Source organism: Hippopotamus amphibius, chromosome 12 (assembly GCF_030028045.1).
Source record: "Hippopotamus amphibius kiboko isolate mHipAmp2 chromosome 12, mHipAmp2.hap2, whole genome shotgun sequence".
NCBI classification, from domain to species: domain Eukaryota; kingdom Metazoa; phylum Chordata; class Mammalia; order Artiodactyla; family Hippopotamidae; genus Hippopotamus; species Hippopotamus amphibius.
This window is the reverse complement of record NC_080197.1, coordinates 35,252,911-35,278,720: the sequence shown is the minus strand read 5'-3', so window position 1 is coordinate 35,278,720 and position 25,810 is coordinate 35,252,911. Positions and strand designations below refer to the sequence as shown.

General features: G+C 43.5%; 1 protein-coding gene across 1 annotated transcript in view; it reads right to left on the bottom strand.

The window, feature by feature from the left end:
• CFAP61 (cilia and flagella associated protein 61) overlaps positions 1–23,587 on the bottom strand; it is a 242,434-nt gene extending 218,847 nt beyond the window's left edge. The window contains exons 1-5 of the mRNA XM_057703248.1: positions 23,445–23,587; positions 15,879–16,029; positions 12,928–13,004; positions 12,052–12,119; positions 11,689–11,815 (exon numbers count right to left, since the gene is read on the bottom strand). Coding sequence (XP_057559231.1) covers positions 11,689–11,815; positions 12,052–12,119; positions 12,928–13,004; positions 15,879–16,029; positions 23,445–23,587 — 566 coding nt within the window. The remainder of the gene's footprint in view (positions 1–11,688; positions 11,816–12,051; positions 12,120–12,927; positions 13,005–15,878; positions 16,030–23,444) is intronic.
• Between the last annotated feature and the right edge of the window lie 2,223 nt (positions 23,588–25,810).

Sequence of the window (25,810 nt, the reverse complement as noted above, 5' to 3'; positions counted from 1 at the left end):
TTCAGTGTCCGCTCCCCAGTTTGCTCCTGCGACCCTGTTCTAAATGCCAGGGATAGAGCAACACGCCCTTGAAACAAACTTACATTCTAATGGGGGGAAGAGAAAACAAAAATGTAACAAACACATCACCTGGAACATTTCAAAGAGTGGTAAGTTGCTTTGGGATGGAGAGTGATGGGGCCAGGGGTCAGGGAGGGACACCTGGGTGAGACCTGAGAGAAGAGATGGGAGGAAGCTGTGTCAAGACCTAGAGGTGGGATGTCCCGGGCAGAGGGGACATGCTCGGCCTGGCTGGGTATGGAACGCCAGGCAGCATCGCTCATGAGCCAGAGGACAGCAAGGTGGGCACAGCGCCTCCCAAATGCATTCTGAGGAGCACTGCTTCCATGACAGTGCTCCCAGCAGCCCTTCCTCCCCTTAGAAGAAATCCACTGTCTAAAAACACTTTTCACTATAGGGTCCCCCATGAATCATCACAGTTATGTTATAAAGACTGGGAATTACTATGACAAAGAGTATTTAAGCTTGTTTATGCACTTCTCCCAGTGGGCCCACGGTACCCTTTACTCCTAGGATGTCTCTCTACTTGCGTGGAGGGGAGATGTTGGTTTGAAGGTAACGGAGCTCTGCTCACCATCCTGGGCCTTGGCCTCCGTTTTGCTGCCATATTCCACATTCCTTTCTTCTTTTTAGCAGATTCTTGATTAAGTCTTTACCTATCTAGGATGTTCCTATACATTATCCTGGTCCTTTTCTTTTAAAATCTCCATATTTGTATTATTTTTTTCTAGTATAACTGATTTGGCTACTACCTTTATCCTCCTCCTGTTTATTTCATCATCTCACTCCATCTTCTAATATGTTCTCTTTGATGTTAATAGCAGTTCCATCTAATGAGTGACAAAGACTCTTTGACCAGACCCTAGCCCAGTACACTCTGAGCTTCTTCTCCACTAGGCCTAAACCTTGGCCTGAAAAGACGTGAACAAACACTAACAGTTCCTAACAGCTCAAGGCCACATCCCTAGGATGACCCAAGACCCCCCATCCCCCCTTAAAGTGCCTGCCTGAGAAAGCTCAAGGCTGCCAGAAGTTCCTGTATCTTCCAGCTGACACTTGAGGATAGGGCCCAGTCTCCTAGCCTCTGTGGGAGGACAGGAGCCTAACTTCCATCAGGGCCAGTGATTGACTCAGATGGGTCTCATAGGGACCAAGCCAATCTTCCCACTTTCTTTTTTTTTTATAAATTTATTTATTTATTTATTTATTTATTTGGCTGTGTTGGCTCTTCGTTGCTGCACACGGGCTTTCTCTAGTTGCAGCGAGTGGGGGCTACTCTTTGTTGTGGTGCACAGGCTCCTCATTGCTGTGGCTTCTCTTGTTGCAGAGCACAGGTTCTAGGCATATGGGCTGCAGTAGTTGTGGCACATGGGCTCAATAGTTGTGGCTCACAGGCTCTAAAGCACAGGCTCAGTAGTTGTGGCATACAGGCTCAGTTGCTCCATGGCAAGTGGGATCTTCCTGGAGCAGGGATCAAACCCGTGTCCCCTGCATTGGCAGGCGGATTCTTAACCACTGCGCCACCTAGGAAGCCCCTTCCCACTTTAAAAAAAAAATTAATCAATTTATTTATTTACTTATTCATTTTTGGCTGTGTTGGTTCTTCGTTGCTGTGCGCAGGCTTTCTCTAGTTGTGGCAAGCGGGGGCTACTCTTTGTTGCCGTATGCGGGCTGCTCATTGCGGTGGCTTCTCTTGTTGTGGAGCACAGGCTCTAGGCTCGTGGGCTTCAGTAGTTGTGGCATGTGAGCTCAGTAGTTGTGGTGCACGGGCTTAGTTGCTCCAAGGCATGTGGGATCTTCCTGGACCAGGGCTTGAACCCGTGTCCCCTACATTGGCAGGTGGATGCTTAACCACTGCACCACCAGGGAAGCCGGCCTTCCCACTTTTTGTAATTTGTCACTTCCTTGACTCTACTGAGACCCTGCTCACTCCCCTCCTGGCTCCCTCATTTTCTCTTACTTATTTATTTATATATATTTTATTTTCCCTCATTTTCCCTTTAAAAGGCCAGTCACCTCCATATAAATCAAAGTTAAGTTCACCCTGGATGTTTCCTCCTATTGCAATGCCTATTAGGGATTAAAATCTGTCCTTCCCAGCGTCCAGCATTGTTGACCTTTGACATCTGCACACCCTGGATCCCACAGCCCAGAGGCAACAGTGACAGCCAATGAGGACGGGGCCTCTACCGCACACACTGACAGCACGGGGGTGCCATTGCTTGGTCTGTCTGCAGATGCAGATGTGTGGCCTGAGGGGGCGCCTCTGGGGAGTGAGCCCCACCCCACGCTGGCAGCTCCCAGCCCTCCTTCAGCCTCTGCCTCTCCTGGCTGAGAAACCAGCACAGTCCCCTCGCGGCTGAGCTTTGGTGTGTCACCTGAACAAGGACAGGGACAAGGAGAGTGGGAGAGTACAGCGTGGGGACACAGGGATGGCCTCGAGGTTACTCTCTGGCAGGCAGTTGGCCCCCGGCAGCATCTGCAGAGGGAAACATCACAGCCCCCAGATCCAATACACCCCAAAACCCCTGCCAGCTGCCTCCACCTGAGGGCCCAGGACCTCGGCTGGAAGGGCCGAGAAGGCCCCGCTGCATTCCAGAAGCCCCTCATTTCCCCACAAAACAGCCTCCAAAAGGGTGCTGCCAACAGAGGTGGCTTTTTTCTGTAAAAAGAGTCCTGGATGATATTGGTTAAAAAGGAAAAAAAAAAAAAGATTCTAGGAGAGAATAGCCAACAAATCCGTTTTCAAGTATCTTGCCAGAAATAAAAGTCCACATCGGTATTTATTAATAGAGATAATTATTGTAAATGATGTGAAAGTAATTCAATATCCTAATCATTTTAAGTGGATCAGGACAGCCATTACTGTGCACCATGGGCTATTATCTGTACGATGGAGGCAAAAATACTACTTTGTGGTATGAAAATCAGGAATAAAGGTTCAGAGGGACCTGGGGCCGTAAGCCTAATCGTGAGCCCTCGGCAGCCCGTGAACAAAGTGATCCGTAATTGCATCTCAGTACTTAGTCCTCTGGGAAAAATAAGAAGAAAACATCCAAATCATGGTGCTCTGAAGAGTCCCTCCCTTCAGCCCCTCCCCAAAATGGATAAAGAGGAACTTGTTCTGCAAAACGCAGTCCTTGGGGTAATCGATGATTTACGATCTTGCATCAGCCCCAGTGCTAATGATAAAGTGTGACATCAGCCTCGCGGAGTCTCAGATGGCACAAGACAAAGTCCAGCCCCACGGAAACAAGATGCCCCAGCTATCGAAAACAATTCATTCAGTAAAGTATTTAAATTTGGGCACCACTTGCCGCTTGGATAGGAGGAGAGCCACGACCTCCCGTGGAGCCGCTGGGCACAGCACAGCCACGTGCCCAGCACCTCCGTGACCCCCAGCCCTTAGATGGCCATAACTATGAAGGTTAGGGTTGATTAACACAATGTACAATAGGGTTGACACCGTTGAGTACGGAGCGACCTTCCTTTAGAGCTTCCAGCCAGCACATGCTTGGAGGAGGCGACCATGTGCATGTCAACGTAATTGGTTATAGACTATTTTATTTTAATTTGTTTGGAGGAAACAAAGGGTCCATCCCATAGAAATGGGTTTGATCATCCAGGCCCCTAAATGTCCATCAAACTCTGAAAAATATGCCAGAGAAAACGGGGTGTATTCTGAAGCTGAAGAAAATCAACAGCCACTCAGGACACCTCACTTGAGGCCTGGGTGTCCTGTAAATCTAGGAAAAGGCGAGGTGAAGGATGACAGGGTCCTGGTGGCTGTTGCTGGCTTCCTTGGAGATGGGGAGAAGGAAGGACAAACTCACTCACCACCCCCACTACGTCAGTGAGTGGGGCTTTCAAGGAGCACCGTGATGCTGGATCCCAGGGCACTTGCCCAGCTGGCTGGCACTGTCCCTTGGTGGCAGGTGGACTTCTCAGCATCTGGACCACTCTTCTGTATCACCACAAGCCTAGAGAAGAACCCACAGGTGGCTTCTCTGGATGCGAGAGGTGCACGTTGTTTCCTTGCCAGCGAAGAAACCACTGCGAACTCACAGATGGAAAGTCCGTGCTTAGGGGCTGTAAAGACGGCCGCAGCCCATCTTTGCATTCAGAATACTGGCACGGCCTTCTCTCTCCTGTCTGATGGCATCTTCCACAACCAGAGAGGATCTTCACTTCATTAGCTAGACTTAAAAATGTACCACTGGAAAAGCGATTCTGACGTCACTTTAAACACCATAAATATTGTGTTTCTTTAAGCCTGAGAGAGTGTGTATAAATGTGTGCATATGCTTTAAGAAATCAATGAAAAAAGAAAAATTCAGAGAATCCAATTTAGTGGTAGTGAGAAAAAATGCAATGTATTTGGCTTAAACCAACCCTTACCACAAATAGTTTCAACTTGGGGTTGGAGAACCTACAGTGGGTGCCAACTAGGCAACTAGATTTTTCTTTTTATTCAGATGTGTGAAACAAAGCACCTTTTTCTTTCCAAGATCTCTTGTGACCTCTAGTGGTCTTCTTTAGGAGAATCAAATCCATCATTTCTAAACTGACTATTCCATTCAAAACTTTAACATGGGTTTTGGAACCATTTAGCTTCTACTCATTGGAAAATGTCATGATTTTACAAGTTATGGAGGACTTTGGAATGACGTGCTTCAAAGCACATTAAGGTCAAATAGAGGCCCCTGCACTTACAACCACTGGGATCAGATCCAAAAGTCTGGGTTGGCACACCATTGCTCCAGTTGGACTGTGAACCAAATTCTATTTGCTGGGTCACTTATCAGGACTCAAGAAGATCAGTGGTGAAACTCCTAATTGCTCTACCTTCTCTTTGAATGCTTCAGGATATTATCATTTAAGCATCAGAATGTTCATTTACATGAAATTGCTCAGAAGTCAAGCTTAAGTGGATTCCCAAAAATAATGAGACCATCAAATGCTTAATAAAAACAACTACTTTAAAAGGTGAGAAGTTACCATTTTTAAAAAACACCAATCTTATGTTTTAAAGTCCTAAATTTTTTCTTTTATTTTAAATGGCAATAATGCTGACCTAACTTAATTTTTGTTATTAGCAAAAAAAGCAGTACTATGTAAAGGAAACTTTAAGTTGTTTTACAACACTGACTGACAACACACAATTCTTTCCTTGGCGAGGCCTCTCCTATCCCCTTGAGGACTTGAAAACGGTAGGTTTCCTCCCAGAAAGACCATTCCAATAGCTTCTAAATCTGAGAATATCTCAAATCCACCACCAACAACTAATCAAGCCCATTGCAGATTATAAAGGTGTGTCTAGAAGCAGCTATGCTTTACTTCATATATTATGTAAAATACAGAACAGTAACTTCAATAATTAGTGTCTAAGTAGAGGGGCACATTACAGCACAATTTTCCACATGGGTAAATCAAAGAAATGGGATTGGGGATTACAGCGCGTTAATTCGCTGGCTCTGAATACGTTGCTAGGTAAATGGCAGAAGGATAATTACATCCCCAAACCCTTCACTGGTTCAGTGTCTTAAGAACTGTGTTCTTCACCATTAATTATCAGTGCAAGTAACAACTGATGAAACAGATGTTGAGAAATAAACGGGGAAACAAGAGAAATGAGGTGGCCTAAGTGGGTGCATGGCCACACCCATCTGACTCCGAAATGTCTTCTTTTTTCCTGCATCGTTAAGGAGCAAGATCGTCCACGTAAGTGCATTTTCCAGATGCCTGAAGTCCTACACCTGCAAGTATCAAAACTCGAACATGTACACTGTGGACAGAGGGCCTCTTAAAATGTGTCACAATTCCCCTTCTGCAAGGAAACGTGTCAACTCTTATCATGTCATTGTTACCTCTATATTTCACTACTATACACTAAAAAGTTCTCTTTTTATAAACATCCCTTCCTCATTACAAAGTACCCTCTGTCATCTCTTTGCCACCAGCACTATGATCCTCTCATGAATTGCTTCTTACAACTCTTCTGGCCAAAGCAGGACATTTCACCCTCAGAGAATGAATAAGCAAGACCTCAGGAAAATGAATCGTGCGTGAGGTTTAGTTCAGGCCAGGCCAGCCTGTCCACATGAAGGTTACTGTTCGTAACACTCAAGTTTTCAGGGGTAAAAGGAAGAAAGGAAGGAAGGGGGTAGAAAGGAAAGAACTGGGGAGACCAACTCATAACCACCAGTTACCATGGGCTTCTGGAGTCAGCACTGGGCAGGGCATACTCTACACCTGATTTCTCCAGCAACCTACATCCTGAAATGACAAAGGATGCCACTTACTTTTTTAGCAAAGATGCCACTTACTTTTTTAAAAGGGAAATAAATAGGTGATTTTTTTCCCCTATGACTCATTTATTTTGTAACTGGAAGTTTTTACCTCCTAATCTCCCTCACCTATTCCACTCATGTCCCTACCCTAGAAATAGGAGATTTTGAGATAGGCTGCCTCTGTACGTGTAAGTTTCAGTATTAGATTTACGTACACTCTTCTATTAAAACCATATCTTACTGAATCTCTATGTTGATAGTACATAAGCTTTAAAATCCTTAAGAAAATGGCAATTCCCATGACCCAAAATTCGTATACTGCCTACACTTTAAGAAAATTAGGAGCTTCTGGGTTGGGGAATGTGTGGAGGTTTGGGGACAGTGGTGAGCCTGGAGGAGGCACAGAGGCTCTGAGCTCTTCCCCATACCTTGCCCTGTGCATCTCTTCCATCTGACTGTTTCTAAGTTACATCCTTTTATAATAAACTGGTGATCTAGTAAGTGAAAAAAAAAAAAAAAGACCTGGAAATGTGCCTACCTCAACTGTAACCATTCCCCTCTACCCTCCCCCAAAGAACTGTCAGCTTTGCATGCATATGTTTAATCATCCATCTGGATAATTTCTAAACTGGAAATTATTTTAAATGCAACTATTTTCTTCATTTAAAGTGGAACCTGTAAAATGGCACTGAAACCCACAAATATTTGGATAAATGCAAATTAAAACAGCAAATTACTGTTGTATTGGGGACAGTTTTAATAACTGAAACATCCAGCATTAATGAGGGTGTAAGAAAACGAGACTCTATTGATTAGGATATAAATTGATGTGATTATTTTGGTTGAATAATTTGGTAGTATCTATTTTAAAATTTTAGTATTTAATGCAACCTTACCCAGAAATTCCATTTCTAGGTATCTATACTGCAGACAAAAACAGGATGAGTGTTTGAAAATATATGTACAAAGCTGTTTACCACAGCATCACTTGTTACAGAAAAAAAAGAGGACAAATTTCCATAAATAAGGAAAACTTAAATGAATTATAGTAGAGCCACATGATGCAATGCCACACAGCCATGAAGAAGAACAAAACTAATCTAGAAAGTGGATGAGCTGCTATCTTAAGTGGTAAATACAAATAACAGAACATATCATCATGACTACAGACATATATTTTTGTATGTGTGTGTATATATATACAGAGAGAAAATACACACACATACTTGCATTTGCATGTATAGTTCCATACACAGAAAAATGAAACGAGTAATTTTTACTTAAAAATTTCTTCTGATTTGAAAATATGATTCATTTTATTAAATGAGCCCATGCCCCAAATTAATTAGCAAATGGCAGAAAAAAAAAGATTTTTAAATGAAATGAAGACAAAAGTACAGCAATTGTGAGACTACTTACAAGATCCTAAGAAATTAATTTACAGAAATTTCTCATAACATAACTTAAAAAAACTGCCAAGTGGCTGGAGGTAGAGCACTGGACTGAGTGGCCAAGACTGGCTCAGAGGAGCCAAAGGGATGAGCCTGGAAGGAAGTTGAGGCCCAGATCCTGGAGGTGGCAGAGTTCAGAGCCAGACAAGTAGAAGAAAGAAGAGAAGAAGCAAATCAGGATGGGCTGGGGCTGGGCCGGAGCCTGGGGGAGGAGCCAGCGTCGGGGCAGGCAGCCACCCTCCCTCTCACCCAAAGTTCACCTGACTTTTCTTTAATAGATATAGAATCACTCAAGTTATTCGGATTTTTAAAATGAGTTTTGGTAGTTTGTGTTTGAACACAAATTGTTGAATTTATAGTTGCTGCAGTCTTCCCTTATCCTTTTAATGTCTAGTATCTGTAGGGATATCACCTCCTTCTTTTTTTCGTATAAGTTTATTTATTCATTGGCTGTGTTGGGTCTTCGGTGCTGCACATGGGCTTTCTCTAGTTGCGGCGAGTGGGGGCTACTCTTCATCGTGGTGTGTGGGCTCCTCATTGCCATGGCTTCTCTTGTTGTGGAGCACGGGCTCTAGGCGCCTGGGCTTCAGTAGTTGCAGCACACAGGCTCAACAGTTGTGGCTCATGGGCTTAGCTGCTCCATGGCATGTGAGATCCTCCTGGAACAGGGATCGAACCTGTGTTCCCTGCACTGGCAGGTGAATTCTTAACCACTGCACCACCTAGGAAGTCCCAATATCACCTCTTTCAATCCTGATATTGGTAATGTCTTCTCTCTTTTTTTTCCCTTGGTCAGTTTGGCTAGTAGTTCATCAGTCTTACTCATCTCATCTGCGTCTTTTAAATTTCCAAATCCATGGTCTCTTTTTTGTATTCAAATTATTTGATTTCCCTACAAATTATTTGACTTGCCACTTTAAGAGTGTTTGACTTCTGCAACACTCCTCTTCCAATTTTTCTTTATTATCATTAACAGCTCACTTTCATCTTTCAAAATTCTGCTCTAATCCCCTGCTTTTCACTTTAAAATCTCTCCCTCAACTAGACCATCTCCTCTATTATTATGATCTCCTCATTCATTTCCAACTCTCTCCTGTCCATCCAGTGCTATTATTTCTACTTTCAGTTAATGAATCTACCATCCCCCCTAAACTTGAAAACCCTGAGTCGCTATTGGCTCATTCTTCGCCTTCTACTTCTCTATCCAATTGGCAGCCAAACCGCACCTTCCCTCTCAAACATATCTTTGCAACTATGCACCTGCCTCGATCCATTCCCCAGCCTGGACCTCTGTGACTGGTCACTGCCTGAATTCCAGCCCGCATCATTCTTGGCCAGACTGTTCTGTGCTCCTCCCCGCAAGCCACTGACAACAGGGAAATCAGTTATTTTTTAACATACAGTCCACACTGTGCCTTTCTTCAATGCTCCCTGCTGGCTCCAGGTAAAGCCTACTCACCACAGTCCTTCTGCTCTTCCTCATACCTGCCCACCTGCCTGGTAACAGACGTTCCAGGTGCTTCCCTGCCTCCACACCTTTGCTCATTCTGTCCATCTGGCTGAACTCTGACTCATCCTTCCTGACCAGATTCAGAGGCTACCTTCTCTATGAAGCCTCTTTTCTTTTACATTTTTCCCACTGAGGTATAATAACATAGTGTACAGATATTAAGAGTGCAGCTCGGGGACTTCCCTGGTGGTCCAGTGGCTAAGACTCCGTGCTCTCAATGCAGGGGGCCTGGGCTTCATCCCTGGTCAGGGAACTCGCTCCCACATGCCGCAACTAAGAGTTCACATGCCGCAGCTAAAAGAGATCTGGCATGCCGCAACTAAGACCCAGCACAGCCAAAAATAAACTTAAAAAAGAAAACAAAAGAGTGCAGCTGGATGACCTTTGACAGCTGCATACACCCTGATCAGAGCACATAACACTGTCTCCCCACCATGTCCCTCCCACCACCACTCTTCCCTCCACCAGAGGAAACCACTGATCTGACCTCTGCCATTTTGTACATCATACAAGTGAAATCAACAGTACATGGTCTTTGTTTCTATGTCTGCCTTCTTTCATTCAGCATAAGCTTTCTGAGATAGCTCCATGCCATTGAGTGTATACGTGGTTTATTCCATTTCATTGCTGAGTATTATCCATTGTGCAGAGGTACCATAGTTTGTGAACATTTACACGTTAATGGACATTTCTATTTTGGGGGACCTGGGGGGGTTGTATGAAGCTGTCTGCATTCCTCTCTATCCTTCCCTCCTCCAAGCTACACAGCATCACAGTTTATTGTAGGTGGGTCTCTCTTCCCCCACTTAACTCTAATATTATTAAGAATAATTTCCTTGGGCACCTACACGTGACTGGCAGTGTGCTAAGTATCTGATTTTTATCAGCTCATCCCATCACTATACAGTCCCATGCAGCAGACAATATGCTCACACCCACTGACAGAGAGGAAACTGAGGCCTGCAGAGGCCCAGCTCCTTCTTTAAGTTAACCCATCTGCTGAGTAGTAAAACCAAGATCACCATCAAGATCTACCTGATGTCATTATTGCAAATTCTTAGCAATTATGCAAATTGCTATAATACTACCTGCCTGGTAAATATTAGGCTCTTGCTTTTAAAAAATTTAGATTCAACACTTTCTAAAGAAATCCAGCACTCATCAAATATGGCAATGGTTGGAATTCCCTGGAGGTCCAGTGGTTAGGACTCCACGCTTCCACTGCAGGGGCACAGGTTTGATCCCTGGTCGGGGAACTAAGATCCGGCATACCATGTGGTGTGGCCAAAAAAGAAACGAAAAACAAAACACAAAAACAAACAAAAAACAAATATAGCAATGGTTACACCAAAAAGATACAACTTACTCTTCACTGATAAAGGAACCAATCACCCTTGTGAAATGATTTTATATGCCCTCTTATTTCAAAACAGCTGTTCTATTTTGCTCACAATTTTGAGCATCAGAAACCTGGGAGGATTCAGCTGGGCAGTGTGTGCTTGGGGTCGCTCATGTGGTTGCAGTCAGGTGTCAGCTGGGCTGCAGACCCAGGGCTCTCCTGGGCTGCACGTCCACACAGCTGGCCGTAGATGCCGTCAGCGGTAGCCCCTCAGGGCTGTGGACTCCGGCACAGTGGTCTCAGTGCAGTCAGAATTCTCCCCCTTGTCTCCTCCACAGTGAGCATTCCAAGAGAACCAGGCAGAAGCCTCCCAACCTCCCACATCACAGAGCATCCCTTCTGCCATGGAGTGTGAGCCAGGCAGCCACAACCCACCCAGACTCAAAAAAGAGTGGACACAGACCCCACCTCTTGATGAGAAGAGTGGCGAGGCCACATTATGGGACACCACGCAGGATGGAAGGTGCCCTTCTTTGGAAGACAGAATCTGCCACAGCTATCACCTTGAGATTGCTGACCTTCAAGGCACATCATGTGGGCCGTGGGTGGTGAAGACTTTCAGCCTGGAAAACTCCTCTTTGGGGTCAACAGAATCCTCACTCACTGAGTGCTGGAAAATAGGTGGGCTTTACTGGGAAAACTGAATAGGCAGATTCATTTTTATGTTTGTTTTATTTGAAAGTTATTTCATTCAGTGTGGGGCCAGGGATTGTGTGTCTTCAGAAACCTTTAAGTAGTAAATATACAGCTTGGCTGACCACACCGCACCAAATGAGTCTCATCAGATATTCAGTCCTGCACATTACATCACCAAGGAGAAGTGGAAACATCTCCAAATGAAGTAATGCTTCTGGGTATTATAAAGCAATTTCATTCAAGCCATAATCACTTACAGTAAGAACTGGCGATTTTTAAACTCTTCATAAGGTAACTGTCAGGGTAAAGCTTAGGTAACCAAAGGCACGGCTCCAGCCTTACCTGGCTTTGCGGATGTGCAGCTGAGGGTAGTGGCTGTGCCTGTGACATATGTGCACGGCAAAGTCCTCATCATACGTCAGACTCGGAATGTTCCCCACTTGGTTGAACACAGTTATGAGAGTCGAGCCTAAATCCCAGAGACAAAGAAGTGAGCCCTCAATTTACCAAGGAATAACTTCAGGACTTCAGGACAAATGTAGTTTCTAATGTAACGGGTGCTTTAATTGTTACAATTGAATGGACACGTTATACACTGAGGATCTGGAGACCCGTGGCTCTTATGTCCCATCCCCAAAGCCCCATTTTAAGCATGAACTTCCTATGTCAGCGACTGGAGTCAGGAGGTGGTGGAGGATGCCTTACCAAGGCTCATGTAGGACGGCACGATGAGGAATATGAAGTGCAGGTCCGGCACCGCCTTGAACACGGTCCTGGTGAGGGAAAGAGAGGGGATGGGGAGTCACAAGGCAATCCTGTCAGCGGGCACCTGGCGAGACAAATGCCTTCACTACAAAAATGGGCTGTCTGCGGATCCACCTGGGCGCCCTGCTCCCTGCCTGCAAAGGCAAGAACATCTTCCAGGCAATTCCTTTTTCTTCTCGGCTTTCCCCTGGATTCCAAACGGCCCCCGTTTCTCTCTCTTCCATGGAGGTAGCGAGAAACAAGGTGCCACGTCCACACGGCACGCCAGATTTCTGCTGAGATTAACCTTTGCCCTGGCATCTGGATGGTCTGGTGTGACATTGCAAAGTGACTTGAGAGCAGAGGCCACCACCCCCAAATGTCTGTGCAGCCTCTGTGTCAGAGACCTAGTGTGGCGGGAGCCTGCGGATCAGGTTTCCCCATGCCGTTATTCATGCGGCTTCTGCGGCTCTCCTGTTAATAACATGTCTAAGGATGAGAATGAGGAAGACTATTTTTAGAAACATCCAAGCCTGTGACCTTTTCTCTTCCCCTCCTCCCCCCAAATCCATTTCTTCAAATGACCACATGACCTGTTTGCCTCCAGCGGTGGTAGTTAAAGGAGTCCATTCAAAGGAAGGATTGTTTACTTTCAGAAATATCACTGCTGTTCAGAGTAAATGCTTTACTAGAGCCAGAAAGTACAAGCCAATTGAACACCTCAAAGAATTTCCTTTAAAAATATTTCTTTAACTATCCAGATAGTTAAAGACATGAACGTGTCTCGTCTACGATGCTGCTGCCAGCGCCACCTTCTGCCACGTCGGGGCCACTCACCGTATAATCTCTTTGCAGCAGCCGACGGAATACTCGTCCACGGCCACAAAGAGGTGCATGAACAACGTGTTCAGAGGCTGCAGAAGAAAAGAGCACACTATTAAAGGCTGAGTCGGAGCAAGGGGAGGGGTGGGAGGTGGGGGGCAGCCCCGGCACAGAGCTGCCTGGTGTCCGTGGATGACATTTTATGTCTAAAATGAGGAGACACCCAGGTAGGGTTCAAGCCGCTTTCTGTCCTCCTAGCTAGGAATTATTCAAGGAAAGGGGGACCGTAAATGAGTCCAGCATGTCCGGCCCTTCCTCTCGCCTCGCTAGCGGCTGCGGGCAGGGCAGTGCCTGTGGGGGAGTGAAATCGATTATGAACTCAGTGGTCTTGTCCCCGGGGCGCCTCTGCCAAGTGAAAGACAATCGCCCTTCCCCGGGGCTCTGGAGTCAGCAGCTGCTGCTCTATTCAAGTGACACGAGGGAAAGAGTCTCTCATGAATTTGGAAGATGGAAGGCAGATGCCCCGTTAGGAATCCAACGGCTTGTTTTGTTCAACATTCCCAGAGTCAGAATCTAATACTACTCTCGGGACCCAGAAAACCTGGGAGCAGAAAACAAAGTAGCGAGATTCTAATATGGCTTTCAGGTTAAATCTTTAGGGTTTTTAAAGAGCATTGCCCATAACTTTTTAAAAAAATTTTATCAAAGTGTGGTTGATTTACAATGTTGTACTAATTTCTTCCGCACAGCAAAATGACTCAGTTGTACTGAAGACTTTTTAAGTGGCTGGTCGTGGGGAGTTGCTCTACACGTCCCCACATCTTCCTGTTCAATTCAGTACCCCTGTGTTTACGGGCAAATCCTCAAATTTTAGAGACAATGTAAATGGGAGGTGGCTGAGCAGTGAGGTGAGGACAGTGCTTGCACCTAGATCTGAACAAAAGGAGCACTTCTGTGTCTCCTGTTTCCTGAGCAGTTTCATAGATGGCCTTTGGTGACCACCTGCACATCTGTGTGCCTTGGTCTCCCCTCCTATTGAGTGGCACATGCCCTAGGAACACTTGGAAGGTGTTTATGGGGCATAAAATAGCGAGAGAAGAACCATGAGTTTCCAGAGTCCAGATAACAACAGTGACGGTGACAATGTAATGTCGCAATGTGAGCACTTCCCATGCACGAACTCACCTATCCCCACAGCACCCACTTTACATTTTGAACAGGACCTGCCTTAGGAGTACATGGTTTATTACTTGGCTGATTTGTTCCCCAAGTTCTCTCTTACATCAAAAATACTACAGTTCAACACTTATTCCTTAGCTTTCAGATAAAAATCATTATTTGAGTTGCAGATACCCCTGGGGTGGGTAATGCATTAAGCCTTAAGGCTCTATACACACGTTATCCAACAGGAAAATAATTCAAGCCACAAATGTTAGGAACATGTGTAATTTCCAATTTTCTAATAGACACATTTTTTAAAAAAGGAGTACAAACAGGTAAAATTAATGTTAATATATTTTATTTAACCTAATATATTCAAATTATTATCCTTTTAAGAGGTAGTCGGTATAAAAATTGTCAATGAGGTATTTTACACTCTTTTTTTCCTTCTGAGTATTTGATGTCCGGTGTATATTTTATACTCAGAGCTCATCTCCATTCAAACTAGCCACATTTCAAATGCGCAATAGCTACATAGGGCTGGTGTACCCTACACGACAGCCCAGCTCTATACTACCCAAGAAAAGAGTTTAAAAAAAAATCTTAAAACAAGAAAAGGAACAAAAGGGGAAAGAATTTATGAAAAACGGTGTTAATTTACAATTTTCAAAAAGGTAAAATCATGACCCTAATGCAAATACAAAATGCACGTATCAGAGATTGACTGATTCAACCCATCAGTTCATGAGGCGACCAGTGAGTTGATAAAAAAAAATGATTCATTGCACTTGAGAAGCCAGCTTCAGGCAGTTTAATGAGGAAATGTTAGAAGATTGCCTGGCTAGATACAAAAGAGTTCAGGTCCCACTGGGCCAGAAACTGTAACCTTTGAGGTTATCTCTTCCACCAGACAGAAGTTATTTACATCTCAAATGGACAAAAATCTACAAGTTAATCACTGTTCCTACGGAACTGTAAAATAGCTCAGTCAATAGAAAATCAATCAAAGGTACAAGCACAATGGAAAGAATCTTTTTGGCCTATTTCCAAGTTTGGGATAATTTTTCTGACAGTGGTGACTGGGAGCACAGGGGACCAGGGAGAGGCAGCATCTAGCTGAACAGATGCTGGGTAACTACCGTGCTGGGCTGTGCGTGTTAGCATGTGTGTGCAAGTCCACTCGTTCACGCAGTTGCCATTCCCCAGGGCTCCGGGGCATGGTCTTGAGCTCCACTGACACGGCAGCCTCTGGCTTTCCGCAGCATCTGGGGCCAGACGCTGGCCTGGCTCTGGCCGCTGAAGCAGGAACAGCTCAGGCTGGATACCAGCTACCAAAGCCCTATTCTCTGGGACCCGCTGACCTGGCAGAGGTGGGTCGACAGGGTGTCCGGTGTCCATAGTTAGGAGACATCAGATGAGCCAGAGCCCATGAGGGCACTTTGAAAATTACACAGGGTGACTTAAATCTGAGGCTCTGTTGCCATTACTTCGGGGGCAGATGTGCTAAATGGCGGGTGCCCTCTCAGCAGGTCAGACACCTGGGCGTACAGCGTGGAGGCCTCGGAAGCACAGCTCTGAGGCTCCACTAATTCCTGCTTACCCCTGCCCTCCTCCGATGCCTCCTGCTCTCAGACTCCCCATCCCTCTATACCAGATAAGTTCGTTTCTGTCTGTCATGATGTCACATAATTTCTGTTACGACTTTTGAACTCCTCAGTCCAAACACTGAGTAGATCTGTAGGCAAACATAGGACTTCCCTTGCAAATTCAGGCCGTTCTCATAAGCAACATGCATGGTTACTCACTGTACACGGGATTTCACTGTCCAGCTCCTGGAACACGGACACCCAGTCATCTTGCGGGGTGACGTTCCAGTTGGGATAGTCCAGGAAGGTGGCCTGGGCCATGATCTCCTCCTGGTCATTGTGGAGGGTGATGGCAAGGTTTGCCTTCTCCCTGTGGAAACAATTCCAATTGCACTCATACAGGAGACAGCAAAAGTGAGATGAAGAGGTGGTGTTTTTCTCCCACCTTTGGTAGCTCAGCAACTACTGCATGAGGTATCATAGCTTTTGGAAGAGGTGGGAATGATGGGGCGGCAACTCTGGCAGTGTGTCTTTCAGGACATCTGCTGCTACCAACCACATCTTTACAGGAAGTTGTACTTCATTACAGAGGTGTTACATCTATGACATAACGTGTCCATGACCCCTCCCTTGGAGACCAGCGGGGGAAACCGCTGACTGCAGTCTTCCACATCCTCTACATGTTGCCAGCTCTCGCATGTTGGCCTAAACGCATCCATTTAAGATGGCCAACGGGCCCATGTGTGTGTCTCTGACACACATGCACTTTCTGTACTTAATTATTTTCCTTAAGCCAGTTCACTTTTGGCTGAAATAAGTCGATTTCAACAAGAAATTTTACATCACTATCATAAATGAAAAACCACCAGTATCCCTTCCTATAAATAGAAGGTTAACTATAAAAATGAAGACAGAACATTTAAAACAAAAATTGCTCTGCATGATGTGAGTCAGATCACTTGGGTACCACCACAGGTGTGGGCACCTTTGGGAAACACTGTGCTCGGGACACCAGTCTCAGCACCGCCAGCCACCGTCCCCTCTCACAAGTCACAGCCCTCAGCCACGGGGGAATACACCAGCGGTGCCCCTGGCCCAAGCACAGCAGCTGGCTGCCCTTGGGTACTGAGAACACGGATCCACACAGGGTGTTCATTAGCAGGAGGAGGCGGCCCCCTAGCTTCTTCTGTCTGATTCACTGAAGCCCCTGCCCCTCATTTCACTCCTGCAGGGCTCCCTCCAGCTCCGGTCCTCTGGGCTCCCCTGCTCCAGGCTCCCAGAGCCATGACCTATGGCTTCACATGACAGTCCTCACTGTAACCCAGATGAGGAAAGACCCACGGCACAGGACCCCCGGGAGCATTAGCGATGATGGTGATAGAGGTGGTGGAGGAGGAAGTGGGCAAGAGCTGGGACCAGGCAGCCGCCATCCCCTCAGGGAAGCAAGGGAAATGTGCTCCTGGAATCCCAATTTGAACTTGAAATGCATTTATCCATGGGAACCTAGGGTGGTGGCTGTGTTCTGTAGTACACAATTAGCACAGTACTTTACCGCACAGACATTATAGATTAAATAGGCTTTTGTGGGTTGGCCTGGGAAGCCAGCCACCAATAACTTTGTTTCAATGGGAAAATGCACTGCAATTTCCAAAGAGCCTGACTGTAAAAAGTAACTTTGGCAGCATATCTTTTTGTATGTACAATCTCCACTTCTTATTACCTCTTAACCATTAGGTCCTCTACAGGACAGATAAAAATCATTGTGGGAGCAAAAAAGGGAGAGGAAGAAAAAGAGAGAGGGAGAAGGTGCGTTCCTTTAAAGCTGGTTTAAAATTATGCTTTGTAATAAGCCAAGGCCAAACCAAAGGAGCCCTTGAAATATATATACACACACGTGCACATGTATTTCACACAAAATATATTAAAGTTCAAAGATATCTTCTAGCAATAGAAATCAGAGTTCTTTTCATTAGAGCAGTTTCATTTATTTAATTGGTTTAAGGAATTTTCCAAGTTCAGCCAACACTTGTTTTACTTAACTGTACTTGGTAGTGAAACAGTGTCCCCATTTTTCTGCCCTGTTAAGCAGCCTGACGGTGTCCCTTTTCGTCCCCCTATACTCTGAACCGGGGGTTTCTGCTCCCCTCTTGAATGCACTGTGACCTCTGCATGCCACGTTGCCCACTTTTTTGGCCCTTTCCCCACTCACCTGCTCTGCCCAATCTGTCATTTTCTCCCCTAAGATTGAGCAGGGTTTTTAGGTGAGACCACTTTTACTCATGCCTGTATCTCTGTGACTGAGCCAGCAGTCAATAAAAGGAAAGTGAATAAACTAGAAAAGAAACCGCCAGTTTTAGAAATGCCCAGACGATGGGTCTGGAAGCCTGAGGTCGCCCTGGCGAGGGGATGGTAGTTACCCAATGTGAAAATGAAAGGCTACAAGGGCTGGGTAGCAAGGGAGCTGTTTGGGGAGCTCTGGGATACTAATGAAAATGTAAATTTACTTTTACTTCTGAAAATAGGCTGGCTTCTAAGGCAGGTCTCAACGTTTTCAATTATAAGGATTCCATTTTCACATTAAAAAAACTTTCACTATTACCCTCCCAAGTGATGTAAGTTACACTTTTGGTATCTGCCAATTCAGAAACTACACAAACACAGGAGACACATGGATTCCAGGAACGCTTACAGCCACTCCAAGACCCAGAAGGTGCAGAACACTCAGGGACCAGGGACGGGCACAGCACACGTCCAACGCATTCTACTGGGTGAGTCACAGGCCCAGGCTGATTTCAGAGGGGCGACAGTGGGGGAGGAACACAGAGGCCCAGAGAATAGGGGAGGCATGGGAGCCTCCAATGTCATAAACTCCACACTTGTTTTAGCTGCAACACAGAGCTAACTTGATCTCATACATAGTATATACTTATATTTATATACATATATATCTAACATATTTTTATTTTCATTCAATTCATGTATTCTAATTTTTATTTTTCTTTTTTGACCTATGATTATTTATCATTGCATTTTAAAATTTTCAAATATATGGACATCCCTTAATTATCTTTTTGTTATTGATTTGCAACCATTGCATTGTTGTCAAAGAACGTGCTATGTGGTACTAACCACTGTTGGGGTTGCTTCATGGCCTAAGAAGAAGTCAGCTTTGTCTCTTTTTTTAAGGACTTATTTATTTATTTACTTACTTATTTATTTATTTTTAGCTGCATTGGGTCTTCATTTCTGCATGCGGGCTTTCTCTAGTTGTGGCGAGCAGGAGCTACTCTTCCTTGTGGTGGGCTTCTCATTGCAGTGGCTTATTTTGTTGCAGAGCACAGGCTCTAGGTGTGCAGGTTTCAGTAGTTGTGGCACAAGGGCTCAATAGTTGTGGCTTGCAGGCATAGTTGCTCTGCGGCATGTGGGATCTTCCTGGACCAGGGATCAAACCCGTGTCCCCTGCATTGCCCACTTAACCACATTAACAACTGCACCACCAGGGAAGTCTCAAGAAGTCAGTTTTTATACATGTTTCCATGCCTACTTGACAAGATTATCTATGCTCTAACACTGGGTACAGTGTTCTACATACATCCATTAGATCAAGTTCTTTAATTGGGTTCTTGTCGACATCTTTTCTGTTGTCACTGATTTTTAGTTTGCTTGATCTTCCATTTATTAAGAGAGGTATATTAAATCTCCCATTATAATGGTGGGTATGTCTACTTCATCTTTCTGTTCTATTGATTTTTTTGCTTTATATATTTTACGACTGTGTCATTAGGAGTATACAAGTTTAAACTGTCATACCTTCCTCAAGCACTAAACCTTTTATCATTATATAATGACCCTCTCTATCTGCAATGATGCTTTTTGCCAAAAGTATATTTTGTCTGCTATTTATATATCAATGCCAACCTTTTTTTTTTTTTTTTGAGATGAGATTTTGGCTGGCTTCTTTTTTCCCCAATACTTTATCTTTAAATCCTTCTGTGACTTTATATCTTGGGTGTGTCTCTTGTATATAAAATATGACTGCTTCTTTTTTTGTTCTGTTTTCAGCCAATCTGCCCATCTTTATCTTTTAACTAAAGAATTTTGTTTAAATACATTTATTTTGATTATTGATGTAACCGAACTTTTTTCTATCTTCCTATTATATGATTTTAATATGCTCTATGCTTTCTGTTTCTTTTTTCTTCCTCCTTTCTTGCCTTCTTTTAGATTCAGGGTTTGTTACAAATTTCCTGTTCCATTTTCCCCTCCATAGATCAGAAGTTATTATCTCTACGGCTAACCTTTAATGATTTTACTAGCCATGTTAACATATATTTCTAACAAAGTCTTTACCCTCAGCTCCAGTTATCAACTGACATGTACCAAACCACCCCCTAAGCTTAGTGGCTTAAAACGACAATTCACTATTATCTGTCATGGTTCTGTGGGCTGGCTGGGTTTGATTGAGCAGTTTTTGGTTGGGGTCTCTCAGGTGATGGCAGTCAAGTGGTGCTGGTGGCTGCAGTCACCTGAATATTCAATGTCTAGAATGGCTCCATCCACACTGCTAGCAGCTGGTGCTGGTTGTTGGCTGGGAGCTTGGCCGAGGCTGTCAAATGAAGCACCTGTGTGTGCCCATGTGACTTAAAGCATTTAGCAGTATGGCACCTGGGTTCCGAGAGAGAGCATTCAAGGGCCCAGTAGAAGCTGCAGACACCTTATGATCTAGACCTGAAGTCACAGAGCATCACTTTTGCAGATTTCTACTGGTTACACAGGACCAGCCCTGATTCAGGGCAAGTAGGGACTACAAAAGGACTTCATGCAGGACATGTGGCTCACAGGAGGGAGGAGGAAAACCCTTGAATACTAGGTACCACTTCTCCTGAACAATACCTTAAAAGTACTTTCGGGACTTGCCTAATGGTGCAGTGGTTAAGAATTTGCCTGCCAATGCAGGGGACACGGGTTCAATCTCTGGTCCAGGAAGATCCCATGTGCCACGGAGCAACTAAGCCCCTGCGCCACAATTACTGAGCCTATGCTCTAGAGCCGTCAAGCCACAACTACTGAGCCTGCATGAGGCAACTGCTGAAGCCCATGCACCTAGAGCCTGTGCTCTGCAACAAGAGAAGCCAATGCAATGAAAAGCCTGTGCACCGTAACAAAGAGTAGCTCCCACTCGGCACAACCAGAGAAAGCCAGAACACAGCAATGAAGACACATCACAGCCTAAATAAATAAATAAACAAATAAATAAATAAATAATACTTTCAATCTAATCACGACTCCCAATTTATCTGTTATTTTTGTCCTGTATTTTATCTAACTTATTTACATCTTATAACTTACCATTTATATTTAATATCTATATTAGTCATTATCAATGTTGTTTTATACAAGGTAGACTTTTTTCATATTTGTACATATTTTTGTTTACTTTTCTTCTTTTATCTTGGGTTTTGCAGCTGAGATATTCTTCCTTCTGTCTAGAGCACATTCTGAGGAATTTCCTTAATTCAGAGTCCACTAGTAAACTAGTTTTTGTTTGTCTAAAAAATGCATTCATTTTCCCATAGGTATTGAAAAATTATTTCACTAGGTATAAATTCTAGTTTGATGTTATTTTCTCTCCGATACTGAAGACATTCCACTATCTTCTAGGTACTGTTATTGCTAGTGAAAAATCATCATTAGTCTAATTTTTAGTTGTTTGCAGGAAATTTATCTTTTCTCTATGGTTATTTTTCAGATCTTCTCTTTAGCTTTGGTGTTTTGCTGTTTCATTATGATGTGGTTAGCTGGAAAATTCTCTGTGTATTTTTTCTATTTGGGATTCATTGAGTTTTCTGTAAGAATTGGTGCTTTTCAACAATTCTGGAAAGTTCTTGGCCATTATCTCTTCAAATATTGAATCTTCCACTTCCTATTATCTCCCTCTACAAGTCCGATTAGACCTAATTGTTAAATATTCCATGTTTATTTTTTGTCTCTGTCTCTGTGCTGAATTCTAGGTGATTTATTGGCATTGATCCTCCAGTTCACTACTTCTGTCTTTAGCTGTGTCTATTACGATGTTTAATTTATCCACCAAGCTTTTAATTTTAACTCTGTTTTTTTCTAGATGGTCTATTAGACTTTTTTCAAACCTCATTTTTCATTTTTATGGTTTTTTAAAACATATCTTTTCACTTGAAACATAGTAAGCATAGTTATTTTATATTCTGTGATTTAATATCTGAAGTCTTTGAGAGTCTGATACTGCTGTATATATTTTTGTTGTTGGTTCTCACTAATGGTGCATGTCTCCTTGTATATTTCTGATTTTTGACTGTGAGCTCATGTTCCTTGGAACTTCATCTGTGAGTAGTATTTGAAGTCTGAGCTGAAGCTCCACCTCTTCAGACCTGATCTGTACTTATTTCAGCAGGTCTCCTGGGCACACTACTAACCTGCAACCACTTTTCATCAAATTCTCCACTTCTTTTACCTTATTCAGTCTATGGGTAAACTAACTTAGTTTTGGTTGTCTGAAAATGCATTCATTGTTTGCTAAGTTTTGAAGCTTTTGGGGACCATACAGATCATTAACAGACCTCAAATCCACATGTGCCTATGAGCTCCTGGGGGAGGCTTTATCCCCCTTCATTCATGCTGAGGTTGAAACAGGCTAGTTTCCTTACTTTCATGCAGTGGGTTTACGTCTTCTTCACCCTTATAGAGAACAACAAAGTTTTATACAAAGAAATCTAATACTTCCCTCCATAAGTAGAGGGAGTATTTAACTTCTGTTCTTTGCAGACCTGTCAAAACAGAAGCCTGAGGTTTCTAAAATGTGGCAAAAATCCTCAAGGAGAAAGTGGCTTGGGTTCCTGCTATTGTCCTGAAGTTTCTGATTTCATTTTGACAGTGTCCTCTGCACAGTCTTTACTTTTGTGTGTGTGTGTATGTGTCTGTGTATCAACATGCTTCCATCCAGAGGACATCATTAAGGTGTTTAATCCACTATCATGCCAAAGAAAAAAAAAAGAAATCATTTCATTGTTATACATATTTTTAAAGCATTTTATATGTATTACCCTACTGCTCTCCAACAAAACTGTGGCAAATTTACATTACATTCATCAGTGTGGTGATCAGAGACTGCAAATTTTAATGTCTTAGGCTGGCCTAGTTAAACATTTTAATTGTATTTAACCTGAAGCTTTATGAAACCCAAAAAACTGACCTATCTCTTATCATTTTCAATAAAAATAATGAGGAACAGCTTATAGAATATTCCTATTCTGGGGTCCAAAAAAACAAAACAGGGAGAAAAAAAGATCTTTAAAAAAAAAAAAAAAACCTATGCATATTTTGAAGATTAGAACATTTCAGCAGGAGTGGCTAAGAGCACATTCAGGCTTTGTCACTTACTAACTTCTGGACCTTGGGCAGGCCTCCACTTTCTCATCTGTAAAGTGGGCACAACAGTGGCTACCTCAGAGTTAAACAAGACAATGTTGGCAAAGCACAGAGTCTCAAAGAAAATAAATTCTCAAAACTGGTAGCTAATATTATTAACTTGCCCCCAGTGACTACTAGTGCGTGGGGCAGTTGATATTTGAACTCAAGTTTGCCTGAATCCAAAAGCCATGAGAAATGCTTTCAATTTACACGTTATTATGGGACTTAGTGATGGTTATTTCCAGAGATCTCCTGTTCAGTAGGGCAGACTTGCCTGCTGCCCCTTCCTCACCACAAGCCCCAAGAGGACAAAGGAGTGGAGCCCCTTTGTCATGTACTTACAGAAGATAGATGACATTAAGACTCCCAAACAGCTTCTGGGTAAATTTTCTCATGAGGTTTTTAATGCAATAAATATCCTGCGACTCTGTTCTTCGGCAGTGAACCACTTCCACCTTTCCTCTTGGAGAAGTGAGTACTGACATTTTTGATCCTGTCCCTGAAAGACAGAAAAACAGCCCACTGTGAGCATGAGATGACAGTCTGGCTACAGTACTTACAAAATGGGACATCCCTCCAATTTCTGTGTGGTCACAGTGAGCATGGCTGGTGGGAAGCATCTCCCCTGGGGGTAGGCTGTGACGACTGTCCCCAAAAACCAATTGACGCATGTCTCTCCAGGAGAATGATGTTTCTAAGAACTGGCCTGTCTAGAAATGTCTGCAACTGTATTCTTCGTTTCCCAAAAAGCTGCTTTAAAATAGTCAAACAATAGAATTGAGGAACATTGAAAGGAATTATTTACTGATTCAGGGTCCTCATATTTAATCAGCCACCATGGCATGTGGTCAAGAGTTACAGGGGAAACACAACGGCCGTCCACGGTCCAAAGAGAGTTCCCCAAACGGGATTCCCAAGGGGCAGCAATCCTGAGTGATATTTGGAGGTGAAAAGAGTCCTGTGGTCAAATAAGTGTAAGAGATGCTGCTTACAAGGGCCTTTGGTGGTGGTGGCGGGGGGGGGGGGGCACTACACCCATGAAAGTCTGTGGGAAGCTCCAGGATAAAGTACCTGCTTTCTTGTAGAACCCAGTCTTTCCCATGGCCATTCTGAAGACAATCTCTAATGACAGCAACAGTGGAGAGTCTGATGTTTGGAAAGACACAGTGGGGATCCTGCTTACAAAACAGCAGGCCCAAAATGAGCTCATGAGGTCTCAATGTGTGTGTGTCCCTCCCTCCCTTTCTCTTTCCTTTCCTCCCTACCTCCCTCCATCTCTCCCTCCCTTCCTTTCTGTTTCCTCTCTTCCTTTTCCCTGAGGAAAAACATCTTATTATGTTCTTAGCCAGTAAGCTCAAAAACAGGGAAGTTAATTTTTGCCATTGCACTGATTCTAAGAGCAGTGTGGAGTGTTCCCAGCGCCCTGGAAGTCTGCCCCATCCAAAGGTAACCGCCATTCTGACTTCTACCATGTAGATGCCCTTGGCCATTTTTTGAACATCCTATAAATGGAATTATACAGTGTGTATGGTTTTCTTTCAAAACACAGTATTATATCATTTGGCCTTTTGATGTTGTTCTTGTTTAGATATGTTCTTGCACAAATTTTATGATGACTGTGTTCCAATAAAATTTTACTTATGGACACTGAAATTTGACTTTTATAATAGTGAGTGTATCCTGAAATATTCTCTTGTTTTTTTATTTTTTTTAGCTGTTTAAAAACGTTTTAAAAAAATTCTCAGCTTGTGGGCTACACAAAAATAGATAATGGCCTGAATTTGGCCAATGGGCTATCGTTTCCTGACCACCAGAACAGTATTTTAAAAATACAGACGTAAAAATAATCATTAACCTAGATTCTTTACCTAGCTGAATGATCATTTAAAAATGAAGGTGAGGACTTCCCTGATGGCGCAGTGGTTAAGAATCTGCCTGCCAATGCAGGGGGACATGGGTTCAAGCCCTGCTCCAGGAAGATCCCACATGCGGCAGAGCAACTGAGCCCATGCACCACAACTACTGAGCCCATGTGCCACAACTACTGAAGCCCACGTTCCTAGAATCCATGCTGCACAGCAAGAGAAGCCACGGCAATGAGGAGTCAGCACACCACAAGGAAGAGTAGTCCCCGCTTGCCGCACCTAGAGAAAGCCCACGTGCAGCAACGAAGACCCAACACAGCCAATAAATAAATAAATAAAATTAAAAAAATAAAAAATAAAAAAAAATAAAAATGAAGGTGAAATAAAGACAATTTACTGCAAAGACTGAAAGAAATTACCATTCAAAGAACTTGATTGAAAGAACTAGTAAAAGATGTATATCAGGAAGAAAATTAAAATCAGAAAGGAGTGGAATACAAGGTGAAACGCTGGGGAGAAACTAGTAAACATGCATGTGTATCTAAATAAGCTCTGATGGAGAAAAATAGGTAATAATGATAAATTTTGCTTTTAAAAACAATAGCTGAATTGAATTACCAATTAAAAACTTCTAAGATGGAAGGACGGCAATCAGAAATACAACATTCTAAGGTGTTTAAATCTTTGAGAGGTGGCTATACATGATTAAACTTTGTCAAATCAATTGTATTGAGTTACAAATTTAAGGGAACTCGCTTAAGGGAAATATCTGTTTATTTTAATAGCTATTTATTTATTTCCTTAGATGGCTTCTCTTTATCGCGGTTATATAAAATCTCAATT